The sequence below is a fragment of the Acomys russatus genome, chromosome 8 (genome assembly GCF_903995435.1).
Source record: "Acomys russatus chromosome 8, mAcoRus1.1, whole genome shotgun sequence".
Lineage (NCBI taxonomy): Eukaryota > Metazoa > Chordata > Mammalia > Rodentia > Muridae > Acomys > Acomys russatus.
The window spans coordinates 66,730,226-66,744,085 of NC_067144.1; the positions used below are offsets into that span (position 1 = coordinate 66,730,226).

Here is a 13,860-nt window from a genome sequence, read left to right on the forward strand (position 1 = left end):
TCTCAGTATTAAAAAGTGCAGGGTTTGTCCTTGGAAGTGTACATCTTACTCAACAGTGAAGGCTGTCTGTCCTTGGTGCTTGGAGTCTTATTTGTTACACACACTCCCTATCAGGTCATTGCCTTTGTCATCTAGAGTTGGCCTGCAAGGGGAAGCCGATGGAACAGCTGGGCAGGTGCTCTGTGGGTGCTGAGACCAGCAGAGATCCAGCCCAAAGCCGGTGGCTTTCCTCAGGACACAGTGGGCCTTCTTCCCTTGTGTTATAATTCCTCCATATGTTTTTCAGTGGGGGTTTTGCCTCACTTGGACTTTCTCCAGAATGGGTACTGTGGAAGATACTCTTCATGGGAGAATTAATCCTTTGTACCCCACAGAGAACGTTTTGGAACACGTCACAGGACATTGCGTATACTCAGACATGATTTCTGCACCCAAGGTTCTTGTTTTGTATTGGCAAGTTCATAAATATCTAAGTGTGCCTGCTGCTCTGAAAGATAATCCAAAGGCACATGTATTTTAGGAGTCTTGGGAGTCTCAAGACAGGGTCTTGGGAAAGGTAAAGTAGGGAAAGCCTACAATACCTGAAGGTTAGTTAGAGCTGCCCCTCCCCGAATATCCTGAACCCACAAAGAACAATTAGGATGCTGAGTAAGTTGACTAGAACCATACCTTTGTGTAGTGTTGAAAAGCCAGGCGTGGTGGCGCACACCTTTAATCTCAGCACTCTGGAGGCAGAGGCAGGCGGATCGCTGTGAGTTCGAGGCCAGCCTGGTCTACAAAGTGAGTCCAGGATGGCCAAGGCTACACAGAGAAACCCTGTCTCAAAAAACCATAAAAAAAAAAAAAAAAAAAAAAAAAGAAAGAAAGAAAGAAAGAAAAGAAAAGCCCATCCCTTGGGAAGCCAGAGAGAACAAGAGGCCACAATGTGGGCATTAGCATCCTTGTGGCTTCAATACCCCTAAGTTCTTATGTGTGAAGAACCAGGTCTAACTGGAACCTGTCTGAAATGAAAGACAGAAGAATTACACCTATTAGCATGTTTGAACATTCGCATGGCCATATCACCAGAAATGTATCCAATCGACACATCAAGTGGCGCTAAGCAAATGAGCTAAGAAGAAACAACACTTGCCTCTTTGATCAGGTTCATGAATCTGGGTCCAAGGCGCCATGGCTTGTGTCGATGGCACTGTAGGGAGCTGACAGTCAGCTGCGAGGCACGGTGGGTGGCTATGGCTACCATGTACACAGCATCGTACATCAGAGCTGCTTCAGTCTGTAAGGAAAAACATGCACCATGCCATCAGGTCCATCTTTATTACCTCCCTCTATCTGTGCAATTGCCACTTTCTCCTTCCCTGCTCCTCATCTGATCGTACAAACCTTTTATTTTTCAGCTAAACAGTATTCAGTCTCTAATAGGTACTTTTTTTTCTACAAAAAAAATATACTCCAGAACAAGTCAGAATCCTACATTTGGTTTTGAGTTCTTAAAACAAAACAAAACAAAATTAAAAACTCAAATCAACTACAAGAGACTGTAATCCAGAAATACTTTGGAGTATCTTCTATGCCAAACTCAGGGATGAAGTCAACTATGTTCAGATCGAATCTTCTAAGACTTGATATTTTAAAGACAGGTCTTGTCTCTCAGAACCAACCTTCTTCTTTTCTTTCTTGGTTTGCATGTCTTAGACAACAAATTCTTCCTGAGAAAGCCAGTTAGGTTCTTTTATTGATTTTTTTTGTTTTGTTTTTTGTTTTTTGTTTTTTGTTTTTTTGTTTTTTTTTTTCCTTTTTTTTTTTATTAATTTATTCTTGTTACATCTCAATGTTTATCCCATCCCTTGTATCCTCCCATTCCTCCCCCCCCCATTTTCCCATTATTCCCCTCCCCTATGACTGTTCTTGAGGGGGATTACGTCCCCCTATATATTCTCATAGGGTATCAAGTCTCTTCTTGGCTACTTGCTGTCCTTCCTCTGAGTGCCACCAGGTCTCCCCCTCCAGGGGACATGGTCAAATGTGAGGCACCAGAGTACGTGAGAAAGTCGTATCACACTCTCCACTCAACTGTGGAGAATATTCTGACCATTGGCTAGATCTGGGAAGGGGTTTAAAGTTTACCTCCTGTATTGTCCTTGGCTGGTGCCTTAGTTTGAGCGGGACCCCTGGGCCCAAATCTGCCTATCATATTGTTCTACTTGTAGATTTCTAGGACCCTCTGTATCCTTTTATTTTGCTGTTCTCCCATGCGTCTCTCATTTAGAGTCCCAATAGGATGCCTTCCCCTCTGTCCCAGTTTCCTGGTAAGTGAAGGCTTTCGTGGGACATGCCCCTTGGGCTAGTATGCAGATATAAGTGAGTATATACCATTTGATTCTTTCTGCTTCTGGGTTAACTCACTCATTATGATCATTTCTAACTCAATCCATTTGTCCACAAATTTCGGGAATTCCTTGTTTTTAATAGCTGAGTAGTATTCCATAGTGTATATGTACCACAGTTTCTTTATCCACTCTTCTACTGAGGGACACTTAGGCTGTTTCCATGTTCTGGCTATTATGAATAAGGCTGCTATGAACATGGTTGAGCAAATTTTCTTGTTGTGTGCTGGAGCATCTTCTGGGTATATTCCAAGGAGTGGAATAGCTGGGTCTTGAGGAAGCCCTATTCCCATTTTTCTGAGATAGCACCAGATAGATTTCCAAAGTGGCTGTACTAGTTTGCATTCCCACCAGCAATGAAGGAGTGTTCCTCTCTCCCCACATCCTCGCCAGCATGTGGTGTCGCTTGAATTTTTGATCTTAGCCATTCTGATGGGTGTAAGATGGAATCTCAGAGTTGTTTTGATTTGCATTTCCCTGATGACTAAGGAGGTTGAGCATTTCTTTAAGTGTTTCTCAGCCATTTGATACTCCTCTGTTGAGAATTCTCTGTTTAGTTCCAAGCCCCATTTCTCAATTGGGTTATTCGGTTTGCCAAAGTTGAATGAAGAACAGATAAACAAGTTAAATAGTCCCATTTCCCCTACAGAAATAGAAGCAATCATCGATGGTCTCCCAACCAAAAAAAGCCCAGGGCCAGATGGTTTCAGTGCAGAATTCTACCAGACCTTTAAGGGCGAGCTAATACCGATACTCTTCAAGCTACTCCAAAAGATAGAAATGGATGGAAAATTACCAAATTCATTCTATGAGGCCATAGTCTCATTGATACCTAAACCTCACAAAGACTCAACAAAAAAAGAGAATTTCAGACCAATTTCTCTTATGAACATAGATGCAAAAATACTAAATAAAATACTTGCAAAACGAATACAGGAGCACATCAAAGATATCATTCATCATGACCAAGTAGGCTTCATTCCAGGCATGCAGGGATGGTTTAATATACGGAAATCCATCAATGTAATCCACCATATAAACAAACTGAAAATAAAAAACCACATGATCATCTCCTTGGATGCAGAGAAAGCATTTGATAAAATTCAACACCCATTCATGTTTAAAGTTTTAGAGAGATCGGGGATACAAGGCACTTTCCTCAACATAATAAAGGCTATATACAGCAAGCCAATAGCCAAAATCAAAGTAAATGGTGAGATACTCAAGGAAATTCCTCTCAAATCGGGAACAAGGCAAGGCTGCCCACTCTCTCCATATCTCTTCAATATAGTACTCGAAGTTCTAGCCAGAGCAATAAGACAACAAAAGGAGATCAAGGGTATCCAAATGGGAAAGGAGGAAGTCAAATTATCCCTCTTTGCAGATGATATGATAGTGTACATAAGTGACCCTCAAAACTCCACCAGAGAACTCCTAAAGCTGATAAACACCTTCAGCAAATTGGCTGGATACAAAATTAACTCAAAAAAGTCTGTAGCCTTCCTATACACAAATGACAAGCTTGCAGAGGAAGAAATTAGGAAAACCACACCCTTCACATTAGCCACAAGCAATATAAAATATCTAGGAGTTACCCTAACTAAGCAAGTGAAGGACTTGTATGAAAAAAATTTCAAAACTCTGAAGAAAGAGATTGAAGATGACCTGAGAAGATGGCGTGATCTTCCTTGCTCATGGATCGGGAGAATTAACATAGTAAAAATGGCCATCCTACCAAAAGCAATCTACAGATTCAATGCAATCCCTATCAAAATAACTACACAATTTTTTAAAGACATTGAAAGTTCAATTCTGAACTTCATATGGAAAAACAAAAAACCCAGAATAGCTAAAACAATCTTGTACAATAAAAGATGCTCCGGAGGAATCTCCATACCTGATCTCAAACTGTACTATAAAGCAATAGTACTTAAAACAGCATGGTACTGGCACAGCAACAGGCTGGTTGATCAGTGGAATCGAATCGAAGACCCAGATATGAATCCACACACATATGGTCACTTGATTTTTGACAAAGAAGCCAAATCCATTCAATGGAAAAAGGATAGCATCTTCAACAAATGGTGCTGGTCTAACTGGAGGTCTATGTGTAAAAAAATGAAACTGGACCCATATTTGTCACCTTGCACAAAACTCAAATCCAAGTGGATTAAAGACCTCAACATAAAACCAGAGACACTAAGCCACTTAGAAGAAAAAGTGGGAAAGAGCCTGGAACATATTGGCACAGGAGACAACTTCCTGAACAGAACACCAACGGCCCAGGCCTTAATGTCAACCATTAATAAATGGGACCTCATGAGGCTGAGAAGCTTCTGTAAGGCAGGAGACACTGTCAAGAGAACAAAGCGACAGCCTACAGACTGGGAAAAAATCTTCACCAACCCTACATCTGACAAAGGTCTAATATCCAAAATATATAAAGAACTCAAGAAATTAAACACCACCAAACCGAATAACCCAATTGTTTTTTGTTTTTTGTTTTTTGTTTTTTGAGATAGGGTTTCTCTGTGTAGCCTTGGCTATCCTGGGCTTACTTTGTAGACCAGGCTGGCCTCAAACTCACAGCGATCTGCTTGCCTCTGCCTCCCAAGTGCTGGGATTAAAGGTGTGCACCACCACACCCGGCTAGGTTCTTTTATTGCTAAGGATGCTTTTGTTGGTCACTTTTATTACCAGACTTGAGGAAGGGAGTGAGTTCACGGTATGAAGTTCAGTGGGAAGCTCAGCTTGGGGAGGACCTCTGAGGTACAGGCGTGTGAGTCAGGGTAAGCTTGCACTTGCCTCTCTGAGTTGGCATGTTAGAGGTCGATAGTGGTCACTTCTCTTTTGGAATAGTTATCTTTTCCTTCTTCCTCTCATGAAATTCTTCTTACTTGCTAAATTTTATGTAACACTCATAGCATTTTGTCAGTTATACTGCCCTGTGGTTTGGGGGATAAAAATCTCATGGTACTCTCATATTTTACTGGCGGGCTATTTTTTTTCTTTTTCTTTTTCTTTTTTATTAATTTATTCTTGTTACATCTCAATGGTTATCCCATCCCTTGTATCCTCCCATTCCCCCCCCCCCCCCCAATTTCCCATTGTTCCCCTCCCTTATGACTGTTCCTGAGGGGGATTACCTCCCCCTGTATATGCTCATAGGGTATCAAGTCTCTTCTTGGCAACCTGCTGTCCTTCCTCTGAGTGCCACCAGGTCTCCCCCTCCAGGGGACATGGTCAAATGTGAGGCACCAGAGTACATGAGAAAGTCATATCACACTCTCCACTCAACTGTGGAAAATATTCTGACCATTGGCTACATCTGGAAAGGGGTTTAAAGTTTACCTCCTGTATTGTCCTTGGCTGGTGCCTTAGTTTGAGCGGGACCCCTGGGCCCAAATCTGCCTATCATATTGTTCTACTTGTAGGTTTCTAGGACCCTCTGTATCCTTTTATTTTGCTATTCTCCCATGCGTCTCTCATTTAGAGTCCCAATAGGATGCCCTCCCCTCTGTCCCAGTTTCCTGGTAAGTGAAGGCTTTCGTGGGACATGCCCCTTGGGCTAGTATGCAGATATAAGTGAGTATATACCATTTGATTCTTTCTGCTTCTGGGTTAACTCACTCATTATGATCATTTCTAGCTCAATCCATTTATCCACAAATTTCGGGAATTCCTTGTTTTTAATAGCTGAGTAGTATTCCATAGTGTATATGTACCACAGTTTCTTTATCCACTCTTCTACTGAGGGACACTTAGGCTGTTTCCATGTTCTGGCTATTATGAATAAGGCTGCTATGAACATGGTTGAGCAAATTTTCTTGTTGTGTGCTGGAGCATCTTCTGGGTATATTCCAAGGAGTGGAATAGCTGGGTCTTGAGGATGCCCTATTCCCATTTTTCTGAGATAGCACCAGATAGATTTCCAAAGTGGCTGTACTAGTTTGCATTCCCACCAGCAATGAAGGAGTGTTCCTCTCTCCCCACATCCTCGCCAGCATGTGGTGTCACTTGAGTTTTTGATCTTAGCCATTCTGATGGGTGTAAGATGGCCTTTTTTTTTTTTTTTTTTTGCCACTTCAAACATATAAACTCATTTGAAATTCTCAGTAATTCTCCAAAGTAAGCAGAACACATAGATAAAGCTCCTTATTATGTGTAAAACTGACTTCAGGCAAAATATTGATATATGGAGGAGCATATGTATATAGCTGGAAAATTGACAGTTAAACCTAGAATCCAGGTTTTAGCAAAAAAAAATCATATGTGATTTTCTGCGATTAGGCGATTCATGAACTGTTCCCTGTTAATTGTGGAAAGAGCGTAAGTGACGGATACTACACCTTGCAGCATCAGTTTTGAAGCCAGAAACACCTCTATTTTGAGCCCTTATTATTCTGCACAGTCTCTGTCATTGAAATGTCAACTTGTTTCTAACAGTTGTCACTTAATCAAAAACAATATGGGTTTCTTAAAAACAGAAACTGTTCAAATTCAACCTTTGGTACCTAAGCATAATTCTTTGCACAGAAATGTAATTTAATAAACATTCACAGAATGAGTTATTATTGATTCACCCCTTAAAACAAAATGCGTTGTGATAAGAAATATACAATGCCTATATTTAAAATAAAACATTTTACTTGTGTATTTGACACAGAGAAGAATTAAGGTGATGGGAGTCATTGTTGCTAAGCTTTGAAAATTTATTTTTACTGTTTCAAGATTGATAGAATCCATTTTGTCAATGACAAAACCAAGTCTTGTGGAAGTTAGCTGGTCCACATCTATTCTGCTAATTACGTACATGGACAGAATAGAGTTCCCTGCTTGCCTCAACCTAGCACCCATCTGTTCATCATTCTCTTGTCCTTCTTTGGTTTAATTGGGAAAAAATGAATTATTGCCAGGTTAACTTTGTAAAACGGAATCTGTAGTAACTGTGAACATTTACTGCACACTAATTACACATCCTCAAGAAACAATGAGTTTTTTTGTAATTACAGAAAGAAAATTAAGAGATTAAATGGTGTCTATAAACTAATAGCAAGAAAGACAACATTTAGATCCTTAAAATTGGTGGTACAATTTGTGGTCTATTTTGTCTAATTATTTAGTGATTAGCTTGATAAAGGCTAATATTTATTGACAATATGTTTCAGGCCAGAACTACAAGCACCTCATTTATGTGTGACATGCCCTTCAATTGTGAAACATTAAAAAATTAGTTTATCTATTCTTTGAGAATTCCATACATATATCCAATGCATTTTGATCGTATACACCTATATTAACCCTTCTAGATTCAACCAAACCTTCTCATCTTCCTGTCCCAAATTCTAAACATTTTATATCTTTTTTGTAAGCAACTGAGTCCAATTACTGATGTTCATATGCTCATGGGTGTAGGGCCATACATTAGAACACAGTCAGCCTGTGTGACAGTAGGTCACAATCCTGAAGAACACTGACTTTCCCCCATTAGTATACATAATGTGTCAATAGCTGTCCAGATAAGGTTGGTCCCTCGTACACCTATTGATCTTGTGTAAGTTTTGTTCAGGCAGCTACAATTACTGTGTGCTCATGTGTACATTAGCCCAACTTGTCCAGGAGACACTATTTCACATTAGTCTTTCCCCAACCCTGGCTTTCATACTGAAATCCTGGATACAATAATATTTCTTAATGCCCTTAAAAATCTTTTCTCGGCAACATATGCATACTGAGGGCTGACTTCCCATAGCAAATACACAATGTTTTGGCCATTAGAGCAATTTGTAGTAACGTGTTGACACAATAAAACTCAGTGGGCTTAGAGTGTTCAAGTCCAAGTGTTCTGTAGTCTGGGGCCATGCGACACGGGTGCTAAAAATGTGGTGATTGCAGTAAATGTTTGTTACTTGTTGTTGTTGTTGTTGGTCTGAGGTGTTGGGCTGTGCTGTATCAGTTTGAGATATGGAAGGGCTGGAGACTAAGGTCAGTTGTGTGAGTGCTCTGTGCTCATGTGGCTCACTTCTGATAATACACCTGGACATCAGAGCTTGGGTGGATCTCCTGGTGGACCACACATCACGTGTCCAGTCACATATCATTACACTTCACTTGTATAGTCATAAATCACGGCTGTGAGTCAATCACCTTTTAGGGAGTGTCAATGGTATACAATACCCAGAAGCCCAGACCTGTGAGAGCTCTGCTCTGCATGAAGTTTCCTTTGCTGATTTTTTTACTTTCTATTCATTTTTTAATGTAATATGCTTCCACTGTAAATATAACAGTTTATTTGAGTTCGGTGTTCTTTGTGCAAATAAAGAAGCATTAGGACATTGTAGTAACTGCCAACACAAGCCAACGAGATGCCTCCCTCCCCCAGAGACAAAGACAATTGGCATATCTTATTCCTGATTGGGATGCTAGGAAGAAAAGTGGTTTTTGGAGAGCAAATGGGTAAGAGGTATAGGTTTCCCACTATTCTCTACATTAGGAAATGGTTATGGGTAAGGTAGGGTTAGGACTGGCAAATTGTCCATGGGAACTCTGTTGATGGTGCTAACTTGTGGAGCATTGCTGCTGGGGGACCCCAAGTGCTGGAGGAAGCTTTGCTCATTTACACTGGCACTGAGATGGCAGCAGGTAGAATGCCCTGTTGATGAGTGGAATTTAGGAATGGACTTAGGAAGGTGGCCAAAAAGACCAGCTCAAGAAGTGTAAAAATTCTATAGTTAGGAAAGGAATCCCAGTAGGTCCACTGAAGGTTTGGCAGAGTGATTGCCTTAATTTGAGCTTCAGTAGATATTTGTTAGCTTTAAGTAGAGACCAGGAAGAATCAAGGAAGGAGGGTTATAAGTAGAGCAAACAAACACACTGGAAAATGCCTTTGGTTATACTAGGTCACAAAAATGTCAGCTAAGGATTCACCTTAGGCAACTGGAATAATAAAGAATGTGTCTCATAAATAAATAATAACAAATAAATAATAGGACAATTCTGCTCTAGTTTCTCAAGTACACAAACTTTTAATGTGTTAGTTAACACTTCAGTTGATAAAACACTTTTTGTAATTTCATAGTGGTTTTTTTATCAGTGAGTCAGAATAAGGGTTGGTTACACCTCTGTATTTCAGAATGTCCTTTGTTCCTTTGTGGAATAAAACCAACAAGTGCTATGAAGTAAGTTCATCCCCGAAACATAGAAGCATTGTTATGTTATCTAACATATTTAGTGAGTGACATTATATTGATATTATACAAATTTACAGATTCTGCAAATGGATTTAGAGATGTTGATTTCTCAGGAAACATAGCCAGGACCTAAACTCTGGTTTCCATTATCAAAAACATCATTGCCTTTTCTACTAATCCAGTTGATTGCTATCTTTTATCTTTGGAGTCCTGGTGAAGACTCAATGCGGCTACCCAAAGATGTCTTTCCCATGGATAATAATTACAGAACTATTGGATGCATGAGAACAGAGTAAAGTTCCCGGTGTTGCGTCATGCTATGAGTACTTTGTGAGTTGGGAAGGAGAGTGGCAGATAGGGCTCTGTGGTCTCTGTCTCTGTGGCATTTTTGCATCTTGCACTGTAGTGTTTGAAAGATGAATGTTTCCCATAGGCTTGGGTATTTGGATATTTGGTCCACAGTTGTTGTTGGTATTTGGAGTGGGAGTGGAACCTTGATGGAGAAAGTACATCAGTGGAAACAAGTTTTGAGAAGTCATAGCCTTGTCCCACATCTAGTCCACTCCATTTGCTTGGTGTTCATAATTGAAGGTGTGTTTTTGAATAGTGCATTTCACTGTTTTGGACTGAGCTAAGCAGTAGTTTTCTTAACCATTTCTTAAGTAGGTTTTTATTTCTTTAATTAAATCTGTCCTTTAAATCTAGAGTCAACTATATTGAACTTGGGTATGATTGATCTCTCTTTTTTCAGAAATATACATATTTTGATGTATATTATGGCAATTTTTGATGATGTTTTAGTGTAGACATTCTAAGAAAAGCTTTAATAAATTATTTAAAAATCAATAAGTCAAATGCATTTCCCCATTATATCGCTTTCTAATTAGTGTATCATCTCACATCTATAATCTGTGAATGTAGGTAGCACATGTAAGAAAATGACTACACTGAATACAGGCAATGTGTCTGGCAGAACACCAGGAATATTCATATAATTTTAGGGACTACAATTCTATTATACCAGTAGGATTATTTACAATGACTTAATGTTCCAGTTAATTTTCTGTTGCTGCGATAAAATATCTTGAAAAGGCAATTGATTTGCAATTCCAGGTTATATTTACTATAGTAATGCCATTTATAGTGTTAGTTCTTAAAATAAAAAAAACTCATTACTTGAGAATAATGTCCATCTTCATTGATAAGGCATGTTTCTTGCTTTTAGGAACTTTGGCGTTTCAGAGAACTATTTCAGGGCTGTATGGTATTCTTTATTTAAATATCTATTTTGTTAGAATCTCAATTAAATTTGTTTTCTGCATAAATTATTTCACCAAATGCATACTTATTGAAGTTTTCTTTGTGCCTTGCCTCTTTTCATGCTGAGAACAGATCATATTACAGAAATAGAAATCATCTTTACCTAAATGTTTATATTCTCATAGAGAAAGACACAAATCCAACAAATCACAATGTATCATAAGTAGTTCCAAGCTTAGGAAGTCAATTAAAACAGGTAAGAATGAGGAGAACAACAGAAGAAGCTACCATACTACAACGCAGCTCGCAGAAGGCCTTGCTAATGAAGAGATATCTGAGTAGTCTGCAGAGTAGTAAATGCAGACAGGGCTACAAGTGCTGGCAACAAAGGATCATGTTGGACCTAATACATATATCCAGTGGTTTTCGTCTTTGGGATAGTGAAGAAAACATTTTGATTGATGCTATCTAAAATTAGAGAATTCTACTGCATGCAGTGGTGCACGCCTGTTATCCCAGCACTTGGGGAGACAGAAACAGGTATGTATTTGTGAGTTTGAGGCCAGCACAATCTACAAAGAGAGTCCAAGGCAGCCAAAGCTACACAGAGAATCCTTGTCTTGAAAAACAAACAAAGATTAGAAAATTCCTAGCACTTGGCCTGGAATTGGGGACATGGTGTGTGTGTGTGTGTGTGTGTGTGTGTGTGTGTGTGTGTGTGTGTATCCTCTCTTGACTCTTATCATTTCATTGAGCATCCTTGTCTGTGGCCTTTTAGGAAGAGAGAGGTTCCATGTAAATTCTTTTGCTAAATGTTGGTTGAACGTATGCATCCCAGCTGGGTGTAGCAGCCCACGCCTTTAATCCCAGCACTCAGGAGGCAGAGGCAGGAGGATCGCTATAAGTTCGAGGCCAACCTGGTCTACAAAATGAATCCAGGACAGCCAAGGCTACACAGAGAAACCGTGTCTCGAAAAACCTAAAAAAAAAAAAAAAAAAGTATGCATCCCACAATGCTATATCTGCAAGGTAGGCACTCTGTCTTATCAACATAGTTTACTCACCTTGACATGTCCAGACATAGTTATTGTACCTGTTTTTACAGCATTCTGCTGAAATATCTTCTTCTGATATTATAAATCCTCACTTTTCTTTTAATCAAATAAAATTTGTGAGTATAATGTGTGCGTGTGGTGTGTATGTGTGCACACACGCACACACGCAGTACACATGTAGAGGAAAGAGGACAACCTCCTGTGGTTGTTCTTACTTTCCACCCTGCTTGAGACAGAGTTTCCCTCTTTTGCTGTCTGCTACTATGAACTCCAGGACAGCTAGCCCAGGAGCCTCTGAGAATTCTACTGCGTTCACCTCCCAGCTCGCCGTAGGAGGACTCACATCTCAGGTGCACACTACTGCCTCTGGCTTTATGTGGGGGTCTAACGTTTCAAACTCAGCCCTTCACACGCATGTGCAGAGGATTTACCAGGAAGTTCTCTCTCTGACCACAACTTTTCTTTTTGTGGTTTTAAAAAATTAATAATAATAGAAGTATAAGCCTGAAACCTCTTTGTCAGGTGGATCCTTTTAGACAGATCAGAACATCTTATTTCCACCAGGTTCCAGCCATTTGGCAGCCGTTAGTGGAGGTGACTGGCAACAACACTACCTTGTGCCCGCATTAGCCTGCAAAAACTTCACAACTTTATTTTTCTTCTTCCATGGTTTTCATTTGGTCAACATATACAAATGACTCTGTCTGCTCCATATAAGTGAACACGCAGATGCTTTTGTTTTTGGCAAACCAAACCATTCTCATGACGGATATTCAGCATTTGGCATAAAGCTGTGACCCAGGGGAAAAGGGAGAATTTTGGCTGGAACCACGGAAGTGATAGTCCCCTCCCCTTTCTGAAGTCTAGTATTTCTCTGCATAGTCTCTGCTTGTCTTCATGCAAAGCAACATCTCAATTTACCTAAGGCTCATGTGTACCACAACAGTTTCCATCATTATCTCCCAGACCGCAGTGTGTTTTAAGAGTTATTTCAGGCTTATTTCAGTTATGTTCAGGACTCTGAACATAGAACCATCCAGGGCTACTTAATGCATTCATTTATTTCCTTCATTTCACTTCTTCCTCACAGGAAAAAGGAAAAGGAAGTTGGAAGTTCATTTTTCAGTGAGATGATACCTTTCAGTTATCAGTAGATTGCATCTTAAAAGCAAAGAGTGCTTCTCTGGGTGATGGGAACTGAGAGTGAAATATTACACCAATTTAAAATGCTATTACCTGCTCTCGTTTCCAATATCTTCCCCCTTAGTAGTACTGTTCTTACATAGGAAGCAAGGTGTTTTTTTTTATTATTATTTTTCTATTTTCTTCATCACCCAGGGAGACTCATTAGAGAAATAAAGCGAGGGCAGATACATTTGACAGTAAGAGACAAATGATGCTGCCTCAAAGCTCTCCACGAGGCACTTTGCAAGTTTCTGTTCAGGTGACTACCTCTGGCTCGAAAGAGACAGGCTTGGCACCCATGTCAAGAGTGACATATTCCTGGAGTTAAGCACCGTCAGCATCTGCAGAACTGTGCCCATATGTAGCTGGGATGTTAAGGACATGACCACATAGGTCCTATGGAGATCTGGTGCTTGTCTACGCCTGCATCTACAGCTCAGTCCTGGGTAATGAGTATAAATAGGATGTTTCTCACTTCTTTGCACTCCTCCCAGAGACACACTCCTATGAGTGAACACACTGTGCTTACCCTTTTAATCCTGCTCTTTCTTTATTCATAAAATGATAACAGCAACTTGCTTTTTGACAAGTGCAATTGGAAAGGTAAAGAAAAGAGCTTTTGGTGATAACCATACACCAGCTTGTGAAACATCTAAATATTCTCTTTCCTTCTCTCTTCAACGTTCTCTCTCAAGATGTGCATTAAAATACCATTTGATTCCATGAGCAAAGGCATAGAAGATGAGTAGCTTTACTTCTATAGAGTTAAAACATGACCGTGAG

At 39.9% G+C, this 13,860-nt stretch overlaps 1 protein-coding gene across 7 annotated transcripts in view; it reads right to left on the reverse strand.

Annotated features, from left to right (window-relative positions):
* Grik1 (glutamate ionotropic receptor kainate type subunit 1) overlaps positions 1–13,860 on the reverse strand; it is a 370,429-nt gene that overhangs the window by 95,050 nt on the left and 261,519 nt on the right. For all 7 annotated transcript variants that reach the window (XM_051150186.1, XM_051150183.1, XM_051150189.1 and 4 more), the window contains exon 7: positions 1,133–1,276. In XM_051150186.1, the coding sequence (XP_051006143.1) occupies positions 1,133–1,276 (144 nt within the window). The remainder of the gene's footprint in view (positions 1–1,132; positions 1,277–13,860) is intronic.